This window comes from Trachinotus anak, unplaced genomic scaffold (genome assembly GCF_046630095.1).
Source record: "Trachinotus anak isolate AG129_WGS33_773 ecotype Australia unplaced genomic scaffold, CSIRO_AGI_Tana_v1 ptg000025l, whole genome shotgun sequence".
Classification (NCBI taxonomy): Eukaryota; Metazoa; Chordata; class Actinopteri; order Carangiformes; family Carangidae; genus Trachinotus; species Trachinotus anak.
In genome coordinates, this window is record NW_027273876.1 from 18,081,751 (window position 1) to 18,103,916 (window position 22,166).

A 22,166-nucleotide genomic window follows, 5' to 3' on the forward strand; every position below is an offset into this window, starting at 1 on the left:
TAATGCTGAGGACACAGGAGTCAATGTTGCACTAAAGCTCTTCCAGTTGTCCCTCTTAGGTTTCAGTTGTATTTTATTTGATCCTGAAGGTCATTTGTTGTTGTATTTCAATTGACAACTAACATGTATCCAAGGCACCATCAATATTTGGGACCTCAGAATGCATCTCTCAGATACAAATAGGTCCAACAAGGCCACAACACAATTGGTTAGATGACAAGATTGTAAAGAAGCCAACAGTTCCCCAGATTGTCTAAACTACTTCAGAGGTCAAACTGCAAGTGACAGACACACCTTAAATGTATGTAATGACTCCTTGTTCTACAGCAAATCTTCTAGTTCACACAACTATATTTGGCTTGGCTTGGCTTGTTTACATCCTGTCTGATCATCATTTTGCTCACATTTGTTGCAGCACTGGACCTGTTTTTTTGCATTCTGAGACCTAAGTCATTACTTTGGTACAATTGAACTAGAAATGATGGCCAGAGCACCATAAACTATAGTTTTCCTTAAAAAACAGGGACATGAATTAAGTAAAGCTTCAAGAAATCCCTGCAACTAACAACATGCTGATATATAATACGGAAACTCAAATATATGTTTAACACAATTTAGCAAACCAATTGCTTACAGGGAACATTGCTTCTATCTTTGACTGAATTGAGACGCATCTTTAAATACAAATTACATGCTTGTGCAATTTTTTCAGAATTTTCAGAATAATTTACAAATGATTTCCAAGAACTACCATGGAAAGAACTATGCAATTTTGTGCTAATTTCAGGGGAAATAGAGACAGTGTCCAGTTGGGACACAATCAGTTAATTCTGATTAATTGCCAGCATGACCCAGAGAGTCTTGTAATCAATGCCCAGCAGGTCAGATGAACATTCAAAAATGTGTGTCCAGGCCACCAGACAATTCAAGTGAATTATACATAAATAATAAATTAATATTTGCTTGTGTTCAAATGCAGCTTCCTATCAAGGCAATTATTCTCAGAATAATTTGTACCAGTTTCATGATTCTCTGTGGAAAACCTTCCCAGAAATTATCAAGACATGACAGACTGGCTCAAGGTCAAAGTCCCAAAGCAGAGAGCAGCCCACTTACTTTGAGGCTGTGGAGGGAGGACTCTGGTGGGTAGACGATAAAGTGGCGCAGAGTGAAGCCGAATCCTTGTGAGTTCTTTTGGAGGACAATGGTCCGCGGGCCCTTCCATGACACGCCCTCCACATCACCCAATGACAGCGGCCGCCGCCTGTTCTCATTGGACGACACCATGCCATCTCTCCACCCTTTAGCCTATTTAGAAAAGAAGATGGAGAAAATGTTTTAATCAACGACGCTTAGCTTTCCTTTCCCTTTTGGAACATGTACTAAGCTTTACCATATGAATCATAAAATACATCTAAGTATCATTTCCAGGTGTTTCCACTGAACTTGTGTATGTGACTGTGTATTTAGTCATAGTTGAATAGATTTAAAGGAAGTGTGAGGGGGTGGATATAGGTGTATGTGTTCCATTCACTCAGGACTCTGCCCAGATCCGACCAGAGCAGAATTCCACCAATGCCAGGAATTTCTCAGAGACTTCCTCTCTCCAAAAAGGAAGCAATTTTTTCACTAACAACCTTAACTATAATCACATCTCTTAACTGCAGCCTACAGTGGTAGAGTTAAAAATATGTACCATCTATAAATAAAAGTCATGGAACAACAGGAACGTATTAGGGCTCATAAACACAGATCTACAAATATCTATATTTGGTAAAGGAGGTCCAACAAAGAAACACAGTGAGCAGACCTTCCAACTAACCTGTTGACCCCCATGATATTTAACCTTATGATGGGATATACTGTAGCACAAGCCTGTCTGGAAACTACATTTTTATCAGCATAACAACACAGATTCTGATCATGAGCTTGGAGCAATTTGACTGAACCAAAAAAGCCCCATTAAGTGAAAAGACTAGGCCAACACAGTAAATGGACATGATCATAATTACAGAGCATGTTCGTTCTCAGTAATTATACACTGGCTTAAAGGCATAAAACACTGAAAGCTTGAAAAAGATCAATAGGCTTTTTCCCAGCAGATACCACCACAGGTAAATAATGACAGTGATAATGGCTACATGCCATTTTGGTTCACTAATTAAAAAGGGAAATCTGTGGGGCGAAGCCCCAAATCATAAGGAGTGTTTGTGTATGTGTGTGTGAGTACATGAACATCTATCTAATGCTTACTCTATTACTATTAATACTGATATTATGCTTGAATGAATAAAGGATTAAACATTTTATATAACGCCAAAATAGTATCAATTTCACTTTATGGGTCCTGTTATTGTTCCTGCTGGATCACTATCACACAGAACAGAACCATCATTCATGTTACCAGTAACACATACTTTTCATACAATGACAAAAGCTGTTGCGAAAAAGGGGCTGCTGCTGCTGGAAACAAGGTTGTTGAGCAGTGAGACTGAATCAAACAGCAGTGACAGGGGTAACAAAGCTTTCTGAAGCACTAAATCGCTATGAAGCAACTGTTGAAAATGGTCCACTGTTTCAAAGCATCTCGTATAATCAAAATGGTGACACCTGCTGACCAAATATTTGGTATTGCATTTGTATGGATATTGAGCAGTAGACAAAACAAAAGTCGACAGTACTATATCTCACTGCTGGATTATGATAGGGGAGAGTGAAAACATCATCGCCACAGTGACATACGCATCACATCATTATGCACAAAAAAAAAAGCACTCAAGCCCAACCAAGCCGGTTACAAAAACAACAGGAAGCCTGTTTCTTGAGACAGGAACTGGATGGTCAAGCCCTTGGGAGGCATGATTTGGGGAAACCTTCGTCTCTAAGAATAGTTCCAAGGAGAGCAGGGAGGAGAAGTACACTTTCCACAGAGAGAGGCCAATAAGTTTAGATCCATTTTCCATTATAACAATAACAATAACTCCATAAACTCTTATTAAATCACAAAGTGGTGTTAGTTTGTGCTGTTGGCTTGCTTCCTAACCAGACTGCCACTCAATATCAGCAAAAAAAACAAACAAAAACAGTCTATTTGTTATATTTAAATATTTTTGAGGCCAGTCTTATAGCATTACATAACTTTTATTTTAATCACCATATTCAAAATTCAGAAATTCAATATTCAGAAATTTCTAATTCTTATCGGAAATCATTGAAAACATTTGGTGCATCATGCAACCAAAAATACGACAAAGGAGACCCCAAACTGTTGAGCAGTTGAATTAAGAGCAAAGACCAGAAATTCTAAAATAAAGCTATATGAGGCGATAATAAAAAATGAAAACTGATAACAAATCAGACATATGGAAATATAAATAACATTTCAAGCCAACAAAATGAAAATACATTTTAAAAAACAGAGTGAAAGACTTACAGTGTTGTTAAAAGACGAGCTGATGTAACACAGTGTTGCATTAATTCAAATCATAAAACAATAACATTTCTCAGTTTCAACATTTGATATGTTGTTTGATATGATTAAATATGGGTTACCATGATTTGCACATCATCGCATTCTGTTTTTATTTACATTTTAAACAATGTCCCAACTTTTTTGGATCGGTCTTGTAGAACTGTGCACAGAACATTGATTTACTTTACCCCTCACAAAAAACTTTGACAACAGACTTATCAGCTACAGTCAGACTAGCCATTAGGAGGACCAGGAAAAATTGGTGGGTTGTCAAAAAAATCCATCGAAGTTCTTACCATCCCTGTCTGCCTCTTTACCAGCCCTCTCTCTGTGGCTGTTCAGGGTGCACAGAGCTGCAGCCTGTGCTGGGAGTGTGCTCACTGGCCAAACACAATACATAATTGACCCTGTTGTTATTTGTTTGACACAACGTGAAGCAATGTAGCTGTCTATATTGTTCACTTATTTATTTGTCACAAAGTAACTGGCAATTGAAATATTTGCATTGGGGCAGCTTAGTTACAGTATAGTTTAATGTTTATTTAATAAATAATTTGAGAACCCCACACCAGCGGCTACCACAACAAACAGAATCTAATTCTGTGGGAAACACTGATGCATAACAGCAAACTTAGTTCACTGCACTGAAAATCAATGCTCATTTCATATGCCATATTGTCCGTACATCCATTATCTATACTGCTTATCTGTACAGGGTCATGAGGAGGCTGCAACCAATCCCAGCAGAAATTGGGCAAGGGCAGGGTACACCCTGGACAGTATGCCAATATATCACAGGGCTGACATATAGAGACAAACAACCATCCATTCTCACATTTACACCTACGTGCAATTTAGAGTCACCTAACGTGCATGTCCTTAGTAGGTAGGAGTATGGAGTGGAGTGTGTTGGAGCTAGAGTACCCAGAGGGAACCCATGCGGACATGGGGAGAATATGCAAATAGAAAGACCCCAGGCCTCGGGTTTGAACCCAGAAACTTCTTGCTGTGAGGAAACAGTGTTAACCACTGCACCACCGTGCTGCCCTGCCATCATGTCAGATAATTTGTCAGAAAATATTCTCATTAATATGGCTGTTTTAGCAGAAGTGACTTCTCACCTGCAAAATAATCCAGTTTCTCAGTTTTTTGGTATGCTCAGTATATCCAAATGCTAATATTTTTATCAACCTGTGGCTAAATTATAAATTATAAATGCTTTAGTCTCAGTCCTTATTCACCACCCTGACAAGTGTGTGACCAGTTGCTGTTGTGAGGGACCCCTGGATTTGTTACTGTTGTTGGTTAAAAACTGCACTTGAATGGCAGTGTTTTGTTCATGCTGGGAATGAAGACAGTTTGTCCAAACCTTCCTGAGTCTTAATCCAGACATTCATCTCTCTTATCCAGAACACAAACCCCTGAAGGAACATTTATACAATGAAAATATACCCTGTACCTTTAAATGGAAACTTTCCTTTGCTTATTTAAACAAAGGCTTACTTAGGCTACAGATGTAGCAGATGTACCTTGAGTGCCTTAAGGCAATGTATATTATGATTTAGCGCTATACAAACAAAATTTACTTGAATTGAATATATTATTCAGTAAAATGTACATACATGTAAATCACCTTTGGAATTAGAATCTTAGCATCTTTACATAAGAGAAGGGTTTAGATAGAGTTGTTTTCATTTATTTTACTGGTGTCCATGTCAATGTCACTGAATATTGGTCACACAGGATTAAATTTATTTAATGTTACAAGCAGTAGTTAACCAACAATCTCTTTATTAATATAACTCTTTCACAAAAGGAACATGAAGCCAGTATAATATGATTAAATGTTCTGCACATTCTACATCAAATGCCATTTCAAAACAGGGGTTTGTTGTGCTGTCTACAATACAGCTCTTCATAAACACGGGCCAGCAGCTGACTCAGTTTACTTATTTTTCTGTCTGCTGCACTAATCATTTAAATTTTCTCACTTGGAATTAGTATTTGAATGTTATACACTTATTATTGGGTACTGAAATGATTTAGTAATTGTGCTTTTCTGACATTCTGACCACAGCAGAATGAGCTGAACTGAGAAAGAAAGAGTGACATGATGCAAAAAGACACACATCCAGCCTGCATACACAGATCAGATAATACAAACTGACAGATAGTTTCTCTGATAACACACATTCACACTCAAAGCAAAGACTAAAGCTGGATAACTGAAACCCACACTATACCTGCAAACAAAAATTCTACATTCAGTGTGTGTTGAAGCAGTATGATCCTTGATGCACATTTGGACAGATGATGTAAAAGCACAACCACACACACCCACAACTGAATACTGCACACACACAAGGCTTTATATAAAGTTCATGAATCTCTGTGCATAGTGAGGGTATTGCCCCCCCCCCCGTGATACATTACATAACACCTAAAGGAGGCACATAGACATGCCACAACACACACGCTCGAATGAGTCAAACACCATGTGCTGAAGCTTCCTCCAAACTGTAGATGACAACAGGCTAGTAATAGCCATTCTGTTCAGCTCCACTCTGCAGTCTCTATCCTGACATCCCTGAAGTGATCTACCATCACTCCCACTGATAAAATCAGGACACAGACTTGTGGAAAAGGACAGGAACAGTGAATAATAGTGTCCTTCCTGTGCACTGATCAGAGCAGACAGAAAAGGTTAAAGCAAGATGGCAGAAGAATAATCCCAGAGGAAATACACCTGTCCACAGTCATCAGATCAGACAGTAGATGAAGAGCCTTTAGATGATGACAGCCACAGCTGTTTTTAGATCTGCAGTCAATCTAATATGTACAAGGATGGAGCAATGCCAATGTCCAAAATGAGTAACATCAAGGTTTTCTTTGGTTAGAGGCACTGGAAGGTATTCACAACCACTGCCCACAATTAAAATGTCAGAGGTACTTTAGAACTTTAAAGATGCACTAATTAATATCATATCAACAACGAGTCAAATGACTGTGCAATCTGAAAGCAGTCACTCGTAATGACTTTTATTATTATCACCAACTCTACAATTCCCCTCAGCACTATGGGGTGTTTTGGCATCTTTCAGCTCATTGCTTTGGTATTCTCGCTCACAACTTTACTGTTTGTTCTTATCAACCTCATGTCCAGCAGTAAGAAGCTGGGGAACAAATAAACCTTATGTATACTACCTGCTCGGCAGCAAAAATAGAATTAAAAGAGAGGGAGTATTGGGCGTTGATACACACAGACACCAGTCCACATGAATGTTCATGTTGCTTTGTAAATGCTGGAAGAGGAAATAAGAAAGTGTTTGCTAGTAAGTTCACCATATCCCTAAAAGTGTGTAAATTATGATGATAAAAAATTTGGATGATAAGAAATTTGGTAAAATGGACTGCACTCTTTTGCAAAACTACCAGATGAACAGTCAGCCCCTGGCACTTTCTTCCCAACCACCTATGTAACATCAAGGATTTGATTCTGTGATTGCCTTGGCTGACATTGTGACCATGTAAAGTTTAAAATGGAGGAATCAGCACGAACATTCTCTCCAAGCAGGTTTGGTGATTTTGTACATTCAATATTTTGCTACACTGGTATAAAGTGGTACAAAAACGGTATGGTATTAATAGTATAAAAATATCATGTGTCATCTGTCAAATGTTTTCTTGAAGAAAGTGGGTTTGCATGCTATTTCTAACAAAAAAGAATGCTAGAAGGCCATATTAATAACTTCAATATCATCAATGATTCTGAAAGACTCATTAGTATGGCTTTAAACACAGTTTAACAATTAGTGCCAAATGATAATCTAAAGCATGTTTCAGATTCTTTTTAAGCCTGGCAATAAAATTTCTTTGGCAAAATGTTAACTCTAGTAAAGAAATCCTGTATTGGCAGGTTCAGCACAAAACTACTGTCTACCCTCTTACCCAGGACAATCGATGGCGCTGTATGACCCTCCGGGAGCCCCGTCTTCTTGGTGATGCAATGAATGCATGGCGGGGTGAGGCACGAGGTGAAATACCCCTTAACACTGCCAGCCAAATACAGCGAGGTTCGGCATCGCTACAGTCCACCCCAACAGAACAATGAAATCTCCACTCGTGGCCTGATGGAGCTGGTGCAACACCTGACTCCCTCAGCATAGCACATCCACTTTTGTATGCACATGTACTGTCTATGCAGTTTACATGCACTATAACACCCTAGGGGTCACAGGAATTTGGACCTCACAACTAAGATATCCAGTCTCCATCTGCTTGAGACATCATAGCCAGAAGTAGCAGTTGAGGATAGATAAATGGAAAGCACACTTCTACACAGTGTGCCAACTTCTCAAGTATCTCACAATCAGCACTATGGAGTCAAAACACCAAGTCTTCTGTATGAAGTGGTAATCCTTGAGTAGGATTTAACCAGAACTTCATCATTCATGTATATCTTCCTCTGGGAAACTGAATGGATTGTGTTTTGTAGTGTCAAAGATAGACAGCCAAGCCATGATGATCCTGTCCAAAGCCAAAAAAAGCATCCAATTTCTGACTGAATTAGATTTATTCTGTCATTACTTTGTCCAGTTTTCTACCATGTTGTCTGAAGCTAATCCTCATTTTCTACCAATCTGGGTTTGACTTGGTCTTCATGATCAAAATAGCCATTGAACAAATCTTGACCTCTTCTTGCATTTTCTCCCCTTTCATTTAGTCTGATTCACAGTTCTTCAGCTCTGGCAGCATCCTTGTGTTTTGAATGAGAAACAGCTTTAGAAACAGCAGTGGTCCTAGGGTACTTACTGTGGCAGCATTAGCCGACAGCTCTCTCTAATTTCAACTAGTTCTCTTCATATCTTTCAAAACAGAATTGTCCCCATGTAAAAAAAAAAAAATAAATCACACTCATTGGACTGCAGTAGTGGTTTGCTGCTGTCATGCAATTTGGCTTAAATTTAGGGTTTGCCTCTGGATTTTAGAAACAAATCCATCTCAGACCAGTTGAGCTAAGGAGGCAGTTTGTTGGAACTGGCAACAATCCATGCCGCTGCTAAGAGATCCAGTGTGTCCCCCTCCGTACTGCCACTGTAGTCCAGCATTGGCTGTGGCTGGCTAGCTTAATTTCAGTCTAAGCAGAGTCTTCGCTTTCTCAACTCTGCCATGAATCTCTCTCTCTCTCTCTCTCTCTCTCTCTCTCTCTCTCTCTCTCTCTCTCTCTCTCTCTCTCTCTCTCTCTCTCTCTCTCTCTCTCTCTCTCTCTCTCTCTCTCTCTCTCTCTCTCTCTCTCTCTCTCTCTCTCTCTCTCTCTCTCTCTCTCTCTCTCTCCTCCCCCCCTGTGGAGACACAGTCCAGCCCATTGGTTGAAAAGAACGCAATGTTACTCTCTCTCATCCCTGTGCTGGGTCTCCCTGTCTCCTCTATTTAAATTCACAACCTGGTGGCTGATTCTGATGTACTATAAACTATGTGTGTAAAATGACTATTTGATTATTAACTGAGAAGTAGACCAACAGAAAATTTATCAACAAAAAACATGTCAAGCAAGCAAATATTCCCTGGTTCCAGTTTCTGAAATGTGAGCATTTGATGATTTTCTGTTTAATATCACTGTCAAGTGAAATATTTGGTTGGAAAAGATATCTTTGGTTCTGGAGACTTATGATGAGCATTTTCTTTTTTTTCTGTCCACTCTCAACATGCTTGTATAACCAGGACCACTGTGTGTTTTAGTACGGTTCCTTTCATAAATAATATAGCCAGAAGCTGTTTTTTTTATACTGGTCAGCAAGGTCAGTTCATTGCTTATTTACAACAAGATGACACCTTATTAATAAGATTTAATTTTTAATCCGGTTCTGTTGTATTTAGGTGTAATTTTATTAGTTTTATTTGTTTGTAGCATAGCATAAAGTGTATGACCTATTGGTACCAGATTTTTGAGGCCAACACTTGAATTGATGTTGAGAGTTAAAAATAATTTGATAACTATATTATCTGCAGATAGTAATAAACAATCTTAATAGAGATTCCATTTTTTATTCTTTATTTTTTTAAGGTTGTGCGATTTATCAGCCTGGCTGATTCATAGGTCTAATAAAAAGAGAAGGGAGGGGCTTAACAGCTAGCCGGCTCTCTCCATAGTTTAAAAAAATGTGCCTCCTTTAAATATCACTGATTATTTGGCTAAAACAAATGTGATAAAACACACACACACACACACACATATATACTGTGTATACTGTGTGTGGGAAAAAAAAAATAATAATAAATTCAATTGAATTGAACAGGTTATTTATTATATATATATATATATATATATATATATATATATATATAAAATTACCTGTTCAATTCAACACAGAGAGAGAGTGAGAGAGCTGGTATCAGCAGCAGTCGGTCAAGTCAAGTGGAGTGAAGTTGAGTCAGGTTAGTGCAAGTTTGTAGTACTGAACAGCCTCAGCAGTGAGTGCATACAACTACAGTAAACCCAGAGGGGAAAACAGGCAGGCCACTTACACTCTCCTGTTGAAAGCTAAACATTGTCACACAGTACTTAAGTGAATTTGTAACACTATTTAAGTTTGCAATGCTCCCATTTACAGGAAATGGCTGACAGTAAGTTTGGTAACATATAAACAGCAATAAAGTTTTGTTAGTGTTGGAATTGGAGAGCAAAACTGTGGCTGTTTCCTGGAGCCAGTGTAAACATACCTACATACATACCAGTGTAAACTCAATTTATATCAATTTCGCAAGCATACCAGTAGAAAGCATTGATTTTTTTTTCCAGCACAGAGCAGCCATCCCACACAAAACTCCTGTATAATCCTACATGAACCACATATTTTACCTTTAAGGCCATGTCTTAATGCCTATAATGATCACTTGCGATATGAAAACATCAGATTTCCATACAGTGTGCTTCCTGGTCATGTAGCACCTATAAAATCCTAGAAGATCAGTGACAGCAATAACACTGGAACGCTCAGTCACACTGGATGACAGTAGAGGAGGTTGCTCCAGCATCAAAGGTTCAAAGGTATTTAAACTGTCTTTACTGAGCATTGGAGCAGCCATCAGACATGAGTCATGCTGTTCTGCTGTGTGCTGTTCAGTGTCACTCTGCTCTACATTTCCACTTCCCATCTCTACTTCGATCACAGTTAGTTCTGTGGTCCAGCCATTTTAAGATCTGACTGGGTTTGCAAAGTTTCCAGCCTGTCACGCAGTTGCTCCTGTGTACAACAACGCAGCTAATAAAAAAGTGCAGTGATTTGACTGGCAAAATGTGAGACGACTTCTCGACTGATGCACTGTGTCATCGACTTTTAGGCAGCAGTCTTTATAAGTGTTGGCAGAAGTGACTTTGGACAAAGCAGGGATAGCAGTTTTCCCATGCTCCTATTCTTTAGCTGTTTTCCTAATTTCTTTTTGCTACCTAGTGCCTTACATTTACTATTCACCATTTTATTTAAATGTCCAAACTCTCAGTGTGAAATCCATATACCATATAGTGCCCTCCAAATTACATTACTTTTTGTTGACAATCTCACATTGCATTGCATTTGATAGAGGCAAAAATTACAGTCATGCAAAATTCCTATTCTTACTATAGAGACAACTAGTTAGAGTCTGGTGGAAGCAGTGAGTCAGTGAGTGCATGAAAGAGTGATTTCAGCCATAAGTAGTTTTTATGCTAAGCTAAGCCCATTCTCTGTACTAAAGACACTGATGTGATATCCATCTTCTCATCTCACCCTAACAAGAAAGCAACTCAGCATATTTCACAAATACAAAGTGTTCCTTTAATCATAATCTAAGTAATTGTTAGTAGCAGTCCTGTGTGTATAACGTAAGTATTAGTTCAAAATTATGAACCAGTGTAAATCAGTGTGTGTGTACCTCTATGTGTATGTCTGGTTCTACAGAATTCTGAGTAAAAAAATATATAATCAAACTGTGAACTAGCATAAATGTTTGTGCTTTTTTTTTTTAAAAAAAAAGGGGAATGCCGGACTGAGAGAGAGAGAGAGTGTGTGTGTGTGTGTGTGTGTGTGTGTATGTGTGTGTGTGTGTATACACGTGACCATCCTCCTTTCACTCTCCACAACAGCTCTAGCAGTGCTGTCAGTCCCACATTCCTGTTTTCACTGACACCTGGGGGCAGCTACAACGACAGACAGTAAGCGAAAGGGGGAATGAAGATAAAGAGGGGAAAGTGGGATGTAGAGACACTAAAAGGGGCTGACGTCCATTTAAACATCATCCAGCAGGCTTTGCATCGCTCCTCTCCTGTCCTCCTGTGATCTTCACTTTCCTTTTCTCTTCTCTCCTAACCCTTTTCTCATTTCTACTTGTTTCCTTTGCATGAATTGCCTTTCCTTTCCCTGTATCACAGTTGTAAAACAAAATCTACATACTCAAAGTTATTCAGCCTGAAACCAAACTACTGTGAACATTATTCTGGCATTTCTCTGTGTTGGTTTGGGAAACGCACTGTGACCAATTTGTGCACTACCACAGTGTTTTCTTGACTATGAGGACTTAAGCCAGAACAAAAATAACATAAAGTGATGCATGAGTCAGAGGAGAATATGCATGTGTTCTCCCCTCACTCTTTATGCCTCTAATATGAGGGCAACAAACCACATGATGCCTGTCAGGAGGGATGCTACATGGGCTATGAAACCACCTAGTACCAAAGCACAAAAACACATTCAATCAAATGCAGTTATCAGATTGTGCAGTGTATATTCAGACTTGGCCTACTGAAAATGGCAAGTGCCTTGAACAGAGAAAGAGCCGTAAATAAATAAAATAAGTAAAGACCGTCTGATGTCATCTTTAGTTTCAGTCCAGCCAGGAGGCACAGCTTCAAAACTCACAAAAAGATGCTCTCTGATTGTATGAGCCAACTGTGAGATACCCTCCCTCAAAAACACTGTGGTGTACTCAACTGACATCATGATCCGCACACTACCAGTGAAAAGACACAGTCATGCAGTGATTAGGTTGAAGAGCACTCACTAGTTAGCAGGCTCACTAGCTGGTAAGCAGGTAAGTTCATTCGCTATAGAAAACTGAAGTTAGTGACTTGGAAGTTAGTGGGTTCTTTTCGTTTGTGTGTCTTTGTTTTCAAAAACACCTCTTTCACTTTGATATTTGTAATAACGCACTTGACTAAAAATTGTCTGGTAATGATCGTACAAAAATGTTTTCTAAATTCACTGTTTCTTTAATATGCCTGCTTTTTGGTGGCTTTTATGCCTTTATAATAGATCAGTGGAGACTGACAGGAAAGGGGGTAGAGAGAGGGGAATGGCATGCAGGAAAGAGTCGGATCAGTTGGGAGTTGACCCGGTTACTGCCTGCTAAGAGCGTCTTGCACTCACATGGTACGCGCCCTAACCAATCAACTACTGGGTCGCCCCAATATGTCTGCTTTTAATGGCCTTCAACAGACATTATTTCCATTCCTAGACTTTTGAAGATAAAATGTCATCTTTTTTACTAGATTGAACATCATACCCAATAGCTGAGTGGTTAGGGTGAATACCACATGAGCGCAAAATGCTCTTAGCAGGCGGGTCGCTAGTTTGACTCCTAACCATCCTGACTCTTTCCTGCATGTCATTCCCCCTCTCTCTGCCCCTTTCCTCTCTACTGTTCTATCAAATAAAGATCAAAATACCTTTAAGAAAAAAAAAGATCAAATGTCATCTTTTTGACATGACTGGCTAAGTCCAGTGGCCACAGCTACAGAGAAAATAACAGCAGGACAACAAGGACTGAACGGTGCTTTTACACAGCAGAGATTGCAGCTAAAAAGTCTGGAAAAAAGAAACATTAGAAGAACATGTTGGTGGAATGGCAGTTACCTCGACTTCCGCTCTATATGACAGTGCTTCATAGTTAGTTAGCTCACTAGTTAAACTTTATAGGAGCTGTCATTTTTTCTTAATTGACAAGAGTGGATTATGAAACTGGAAGTCACCATTTACCTCTGCCACTAGCAGTATAAAGAGCCAAAGTCCTGACGTCAGCTCTAAGCTAGCGTCTATTCCACTAGCTTCTCTGCTAAAAAAAGACTGCTTTAGCTCAAATAATCAAGATTTCTATAATTAATTATATATTTATAAATATTTGTTAGCATATCTCCCAGCTCCCAGCACTATGTCATTGTGAGTGCTCCTTATCCCTCCTCCTTCCTTAAGATATCTACTCATATTGTCCACTGATGTCATTTTTTCCAACATTTTCTCTTTTTTTAATTTTATTCATAAGGGCACCAAATGATAATATACATTTTCTGAATGAACTTTACAGAGTTAGGTTAAGGCCTCACAATACTGCAGTGGAATTGAAAAACTCCCCTTAACAGGAAGAAACCTCAAACAGAACCATGGCAAGTGGCCAGGATGTGCCTTGACCTATTGGGTTAAGAGGAAAGAAATGGCGGAGAAAGAGGGGGAAGAGAGGGGGAGAGAGAACGGAGAGAGACCAGGAACAACTGTATTACTCAACCTCTGTCAGACTGGTGGTTATAACAATAATAACAACAACAACAACAACAACAACAATAATAATAATAATAATACTTTTAGCTGTGCTGTCTGATAAATATCTTAGCCCTTTGGCCTGAGAAGGTCTTGGGCTTTTAGGAAATGCTGCTGGTATTGGTTTAAAAAGAAATGCACATCAATGTCTAGACAAAACTACACAACACACTGAGCTTAAGTTACAAGGGTGGATTTTCACCAATTTATATTCTTAAAATTATTATTCAATTGAATGAACTTGTGGTTGTGGTTTCAGCTCTTTACTGAGGAGATTTTGGTTCATCAAACATTGCTACTATGGAGAAAAAAGGTCCTCACATGCTATTTAGAATCTTGATGACCTAGATAGTCTTAAACCCACCAAGGTAGGTTGGTAAGGTAGGTTTAACTCTCTATCCTTTTCTAAATAAAAACTCACCTACTTCAGTTACATAAGTTGTAAACCTAAAAATGTACCGCAGTTGAGGTCAAGTGAGTACATAAGTGTAGGGAGAATGAGGAACGAAGGACTGAACAAGAGAATGAGTGAGAAGAAGAACAAAGCAGAGAGTAAGGTAAATAAAGAGCTGTCGGCCAGAATCTCAGTCTAAAAGAAGAGTACCCAGACAGAGGAAGGGAGGGGGGCAGGGAGTGAGCAAAGACTCCATGAGACAGCAAGTGAGATAAGAGGGAGGGAGAGAGGAACACGGACTAAGAAATAATCCCTGTAGGACAAAGAGTCAACACTAGATCATGTCACTAAAGCACAGTGAAGTGTAAACAGTGTGTGATTTAAACACCAGAGAGAGTCAACAGACAGAAAAAGAGAGAGAGCCATGAAGTGACTGAGCTGCCAGAAGAATCACACCTGCAAATTTGAGCACTTCCACTTTCAAAAGGAAATTCACATGTGGACTGGGTATCGAGGCAACTTATAAACAGCACCTAAGTGTATTCTCTCCCTTTGTTTGTAGTCATCGGCCTGTGCACAAATCTTGTTTTTAATTTATTTTTGAAACAAGTTCCATTTGCATATGGTAGAGTCTTCTTATTATAAAATCATCAGACAAAGACATAGACATAAATCTATGAGAAACTAATATCAGCCAAACATTTTAAAAACTCCTGTAATGCGATGCTAACTTCTGGATGTGTTAACAAGCAATTGCCATTTTACAGATCAAAAGTCTAAAAGCATGATCAGTGCTACAGTACATGTGGTTACAGATGTTTAGAGCTGTAGACATAGCTGATTACACTCAGCAAGCTCTTTTAGGAACACCATACTAAAACTGGGTAGTTCCTCTCTTTGCTCTTAAACAGCCTCAGTTCTTCATGCCATGGATTCCACAAGATGTTGGAAACTTTCCTTCAAGATTCTACTCCATGCTGACATGATTGCATGACATCATGCCGCCAATCTCCTGTTCTACCGTATCCTAAGGGTGTTCTACTGGATTCAGATCTGGTGACTGGGGAGGCTTGCTCAGCAACAATACTCAGACAGGTTGTGGCATTCAAACTATGATTGACTTGTATTAAGGGCCCAAAGGGTCACATTACACATTGATAAAATTTTAAACAAAACATATTGAAGTGTCTAAATGTTGTTTCAGGTGTTTTGTCAGACAGATCAGTAGATCAGCTATCCAAGCATGTCTTTATCCACTTTTGAATATTCTCTCTCACTTTGTCTTAAAATCATAATATTCCTTTTCAAATGACCTTTTCTTAAATATCCAAACTGTTTTCAGGGGATTCATGTTTTCATAACATTTTTTCAAATTCAGACAGCAGTGCGCATACAGTATTTTCTTCCGCTTTGTATGGTTCTGAAGGTAATGGCTCAAATGTAAAAGTATGGAAAAGGCTAATTCAGGAAAGTTGTTCAAGTGTTTTCAGAATTTCTTCAAATATTACATGTTCCCTAGACCCATACCGTCAATGTTTTACCATATTTTACTCAGGAAATCAGATTTATAATGTCATTTTTCACAGGATGCAAAGGGACAAAGGTTTAGGTTCTTAACAACAAAATCTGACGAATAACACACACACAAAAACACATGCACACACAGAGCTAAGGCACAGAGTCCTCTCTCTCACAGAGGAGACATAAATGAATTTCACTGATTCCACTTTACAGCCACATGTGGGCAGCAATGCATTACAAAGAGTGAGTCACAAAAAAAAATAGCTTCTGTCACACAGTGAATGAGTACATCACATTTCTCATACTATACAGTTGTTTTTAAATCGTAATTGCTTTGGCCTTTTCTCACAGACTAAAGCTAAATTTAAACCCATAATACATAATATACAGCAAATATATAGAAGTGTATTCTGTCATGTTATTTGCAGAAGTCTCTAACAGGCTTTCATTTCACATTTAAATTTATGGTAATTTTCTCTTCCTAGATCACTAAGTCAACATCAATAAAGGCATCAAAGATCATTGAAGTAAAGGCCTAACAATATTCTTATCATAAATTCAGGAAAGGGAAGAGACTGTCGATGTATACTGTACATTTGATCCTTGAGTATGATGGTCATCTCTGTCACATCTGATAAGAGCACTGGCTAAATACATAACCTGTAAGTGAAAACTACATACAGGCTCTGACCGAAATATGTTAACATGAGGAACAAATGAGTATAAAAGGAGGACACATGCGCTTGGAAAAGCTCACTTGACTGACCTATTTTTAGTCAACTGTGAAAATTGTTCTGGGCTAAAAATAACTACAAATTCATTTTTATGCATTTCTTTGATTGTTTTCACTTGATACATAGCTGCTGTCACTAGGCTGGTCTGCCATCCAACCACAAATACATAAATGCAGTATATACAATAAGATGTCCAACATCTGTTCAACTTTTCACTTAACACTGCCTGCAGGTGATCCAGTGGCTTTCTGAGATCCTATTAGATTTGATGTTTGGATCCAATTAGGGCTGTAACTTACAGTTATTTTCATCATCTGTTTCATTAATTGATTAGTTGTTTGGTCTACAAGAAAACAACAAAAATACCCATCACAAATGCCCAGTTTGCAGAGATAAAAAGCAGAGAAAAAAATAAATATTCACAGTGGAGGAGTGTGAATTTTGGGCAATTCTCTTAATTAATTGATTAATTCATTTGCTGTCAATTGACCAATCAACTAACTGTGTCAGTTCTAGATTCAGTAAGCATATTCAATACTATATTACACTTCAATAAAATACTATTGAACCCCAACACTTGTAAAAACTTTATGACTGATCCTAAGCCAGGTCAACTTGGCCATTCAGCAGACACTGTATCTTTCACTGTTTACTAGCACTGACCCCAGACAAGCCAGGGAAGATGTATAAGACCATTGTTCCCCATTAGACAATGGCTCTGTGCGTCTGAAAAGGCACTGGGACAATAGTTTGGGTGTTTGCATTTCATAGAACACAGTACCATTGGAAAGGAAGGAAATAACAGCAGAGAATATCGCACTGACAGACACACTAATAACAAGGGCTCAGTAGAATTACTGTTCTACCATACATTGGTCTCACATACTGCAAGGTACAATGTGTCTGACCAAAATGGCCACCATTTCACTCCAACTTCAAGAATAGTCATTTGGAACTAGAATCACTTCTGATTTCTGATTTGTTTGAACAACCCCTTGTACGACTTACTCTTTTTTGAGCCCAAACCTTACACAATTGGATTAAAGATCACTAAAGTCAAACACCTATATTTCAGACCAAGTGGATGATGAACATGTTTTGTTACTCTTGCTGATTTTGTTCAATTTTTGTTACTTTCTCAAACTACCAATCCAACAATCATGCCTACTTTATCAAGTATCTTTTTTCATACCACACATCCTTATTGTCAAAACTTGGCTCCTGCATTACACAGACAAATTGAAAGTTTTGTCAAGATGCATTGGAGCATTCTGACCATGTTACCAGAGCTTAAGCAATCAGAGGTCTGGTAAGATCACTTCTTTCTAAATCCACAGACTAATTTTTTTACTTTTTTAAACCTGTGGTCTTCAGAACCAACCAACACTGACCGAAGTGACATCATCTGAGGACACTTATCAGACCCTCTTTGGAACTCTTTTCACATATGCTATAGTACTCCCAACACCTTGAAACAAACGGCAATGTAGAGAGCCTACGGAGTTCACAACAGGGACAACAGTTCAGTTCCCCTGGTCTAGTGTTACTTGATATGCTGATGGTGCATCAACACAAGTTATTATGTGTGCTTAAAACAACTGTATAGCTAACTGCTGGTGGAATAAACATTACAAGGAGTGGTCACATTCAACATCTACATCACTACAACCATGCAAGGAGCATGGACATCAGACTGAATGAGAAAAAAGAAACAGACAACACCAGCTGTCAGTGAACACCGGACCAACATCTGCTGAGAGAGTGTCAAAGGTCATTAAGCAGGGGTCAGTGGACAACTGGAGATCGAGGAGATTCACATCTGACAGAGACAGACATGGGTTACCACCCCCCGCTATATACAACATAGTGAGTTCCATACTTGCAGCTCAAACCTCTTAAAGCTAGCAAGTGTGTCTCTGAGCTTAGATTATTTGGTTACAGTGTGATGTGACAAAGTCATTGGTGAGAAGTACAATCCCATTGTTCCTTCAAGAGATTCAATGCACTTTCATGTCTATGCACTGTGCACTAGCTGTTCCAGACCCATTTGCAAAGGCAAATAAATGTGAACTCACTGACTGGTTTACTGGCTAAGTGTGTGCTGTATGACAGCCATGAAGACAGAATAAATAGTCTGTTACAGGCAAAATCTTAAAGATGGAATGATCAGCTCACTTCACTGTTCTTGTTTTGAATTTGGTTAGATGCATTAGTTGCTCTGCCTTCCACTGACCTGGCAAGACTGACAAGCAGTCAGTCTATTTTAGGATCTGTGTTTTGCTCAGAAACATGTAGGAATGATGAAATCAGTGGGAGGCCAACATTGCTCTTGTCTTTGATGTTGCCCATTCCTTTAACATGGTTTGAATTCAACAGAGGCACTGCAATTCTTTACGTGCTTTTATCTCAGTGTTTTACACTTATTAAGTTAGTACCAATATCCTCTTGTTCGGTTGTTAACAGTATCCTCTCATACTTTTACACTGGTGAAAGAGAATTATTATGTTAGAGGTGTAGACTATCACCCTTAGTAAGTTATTTGCCCTTCACTCCAAGTTCTAATTTTCAGTTAATGGAATTTTTGGTTGGACCACGACTGTGGAGCCAACTACTTTCAATACATGTATCATCATTACGTAAGGAGGCAGAGGAGTAAGTAAGGAGGAAACATAAGACACACAGAACAAGAAAGAGAAGGAGAGTGGGAGGAAGAGAGAGAAATTAATGGACAACTGCTAAGCTAAAGAAAGACAATACACTCATTGCAGCATGTCAGCACAGCATGAAAAGGCCTACTAAGAAATACAGGGTATCTGTCCAGTGTAACACTGGAGCGCTTTTAGATAATAATTTAGAAATAATTACAGGAAGTGATAAGTTTGTATTAATGCATAATGTAATAATTTTAACGTGGCAAGTGGGAGCAAACGAAAACAAGACTTCATACTTAAATACCAGTATGACCAATTAAACCTGTATGACCAATTATACCGGTATGACGTGATAATATCAGTTGTTCCACAACAGTTTTCAAATACGTCCTCAATGCTGCATACTGAACATATGCAGTCCTGCCAGAGACTAGGTTTTGACCTAGTCTTGCTTTATTTGAAATGACTAATTTCTTACTCTTAGGAGGAAAGAAAGGCACTCAATACATTTAACCAATTTGGTGTTTACAAAGACCAAACCCTGGGAAAGGGTCTGCTCCAGCAATTTAACCTTCCATAAAACTGGGGGACTCACAAGAGACAAATTAAGGACAGACAAAATCAGTGCAACAGAGGCTGAGATAATCTGTGTTATATTCCCTACTATGGGTCACTCTCCAAAGACAATGGATACAACCAACAGTTAGACCCTCACTGACTGGTATTCTGAATGCCCATGTCTTTCAAATGCCAATTTATGGAGTCATATTTCTGGCTAATTTCTGAACCTAGAAGCTAATAATCCTACTAGCAATTAGATGTGAGACAAAAATTACCACTCCAATTCTCCAATGAGATTGTGGCACACTGTAACGGTATATGAAGTTGAGTGAGCATGCAGGTAAACTTGAAAGCTGACAGAGCAGGGATGTCGAGACAGAAAGAGTGATGACAGTCAAGTTTCCATCCAAATGCACTGCAAATTTCAACTGAATTTACAGAAAATGTGTACGCGGGCCCTACACTCCTGCTGTGTGAATATAAATTGACAGGTTGACGGTCATAAACAGCTGTGGAGCTGATTCTCAAGTTGCTGCAGAGGAAGAGGACATAGCAAGGTGAAGTCATTAAAAAAGCTCCAGTCAAAGCTCAAACAGGGGAAAACCACATGGAAAACCACATGGAAATCCAAGATTTCTGTTTGTTTGATTTATTAATATGAGGAAGGTTCCCAAACCCCTTCTCGTTCCACATACATCTGATGCCTCCCTCTCTTTACTGAAAATGATGAGTGACATTTAGGTCACATGATTGATGTACATCAGTGTTTTGCTTTTAATGATACAAGTTTTTTCACCTCAGCCAAGCATTAAAACTTTTTTGCAATGATTTGACTTTTTTTTTTTTACAAATTTTGTGGTGTTGAGATGCACTTAACATGAGAAGGTATTCAAGGATTTAAGAGCACACAAAGCACAGAGGAAGGAAAAGAGTTCAACAGATTTTCAATAAAATAATTCATGTGTATTCATATTCCATACATGTAATATAAACTTCCTGTTACAAATTTGTTGTCTCCAAGCCTGAGCTGAGAAGTCCTCTGGCATCAACCGATCATAAAGCATAGAAGGAAAAGGAGGATCGAGGTCAACGGCTTCCCTATTCTCTTTCACAGAACACGAATAATAAGAATAATTAAACTGTGCAACACACATTGCTCAGGAAATGAGCCAAGCACCAAGGTGAGAAAATAACTGCCCAATCAGAGCTGAGGATGGACAATACATGCTCAACATAAACACACCCACAAACTTAATGCTCTTGAGAATGATGGAACTGCCTGCCTCTCTATATCTGTAGTATTAATGCATCAGGAGACAGTAAATCTCTTTGAGAGCAGGTAGCAGGGCTCACTGTGGGCCCACGTGGGGCCAGATCCCCCCCACGGAGATCCAGCTGGAGCTTTCTGGATTGGGAGGGTGAAAGCGGGCATCTTTACAGCAAATCATATACATACATACCGCACCTGATGCCGTCCAAGTACAGCTAGTCCTCTACTCACTTTTCTGTTTATGTTGTGAAATGGAGGAAATTCTGTTTCCTCACAGAATTTTCTCTGTCGCACTTTCCCCTCTTTTTGTCTTCTTTCTACTCTTTTTCTACTCTACCATTGCTTCTCTCTCTCTCTCTCTCTCTCTCTCTCTCTCTCTCTCTCTCTCTCTCTCTCTCTCTCTCTCTCTCTCTCTCTCTCTCTCTCTCTCTCTCTCTCTCTCTCTCTCTCTCTCTCTCTCTCTCTCTCTCTCTCTCTCTCTCTCTCTCTCTCTCTCTCTCGTACTTCTATCTTTGTGAGGACACTCATTGACATAATGCATTCCCTAGCCCCTTACCCTAACCTTAACCATCACAATTGAGTGCCTAACCCTAACCCTACTTTTTTTGGTCCTTACTATGTAGCAAGTACACAAACACACACACACACACACACCCCATTCTATTGCTGCTGTGTGATCACCAACACTCTTTCACTGACACATTCCTGAGAAGCCCACCTGTTGAAGAATAATCCAGTGTCCGCAAAGTAACCCTGTCCCACACACTGACACACACACACCCTTCCTCCATAGGTTTAGATGGGAACCGTATCTGATGGTCTGATGCTCTGATGGGAGCTATCAGAGCATTAAACAGGGGTGTACTGGCTTCATGTCCAAATTTTCAACTTTGACCTACACAGCATCAACCCACATCATTCCTCTCTTTTTCTCTCTCTCTCTCTCACACACACACACACACACACACACACACACACACACACACACACACACGTGG

General features: G+C 39.1%; 1 protein-coding gene across 7 annotated transcripts in view; it reads right to left on the reverse strand.

Annotated features, from left to right (window-relative positions):
• Positions 1-22,166, reverse strand: part of arhgap23b (Rho GTPase activating protein 23b) — a 74,431-nt gene that overhangs the window by 24,915 nt on the left and 27,350 nt on the right. For all 7 annotated transcript variants that reach the window (XM_071462212.1, XM_071462211.1, XM_071462209.1 and 4 more), the window contains exon 2: positions 1,117-1,308. In XM_071462212.1, the coding sequence (XP_071318313.1) occupies positions 1,117-1,308 (192 nt within the window). The remainder of the gene's footprint in view (positions 1-1,116; positions 1,309-22,166) is intronic.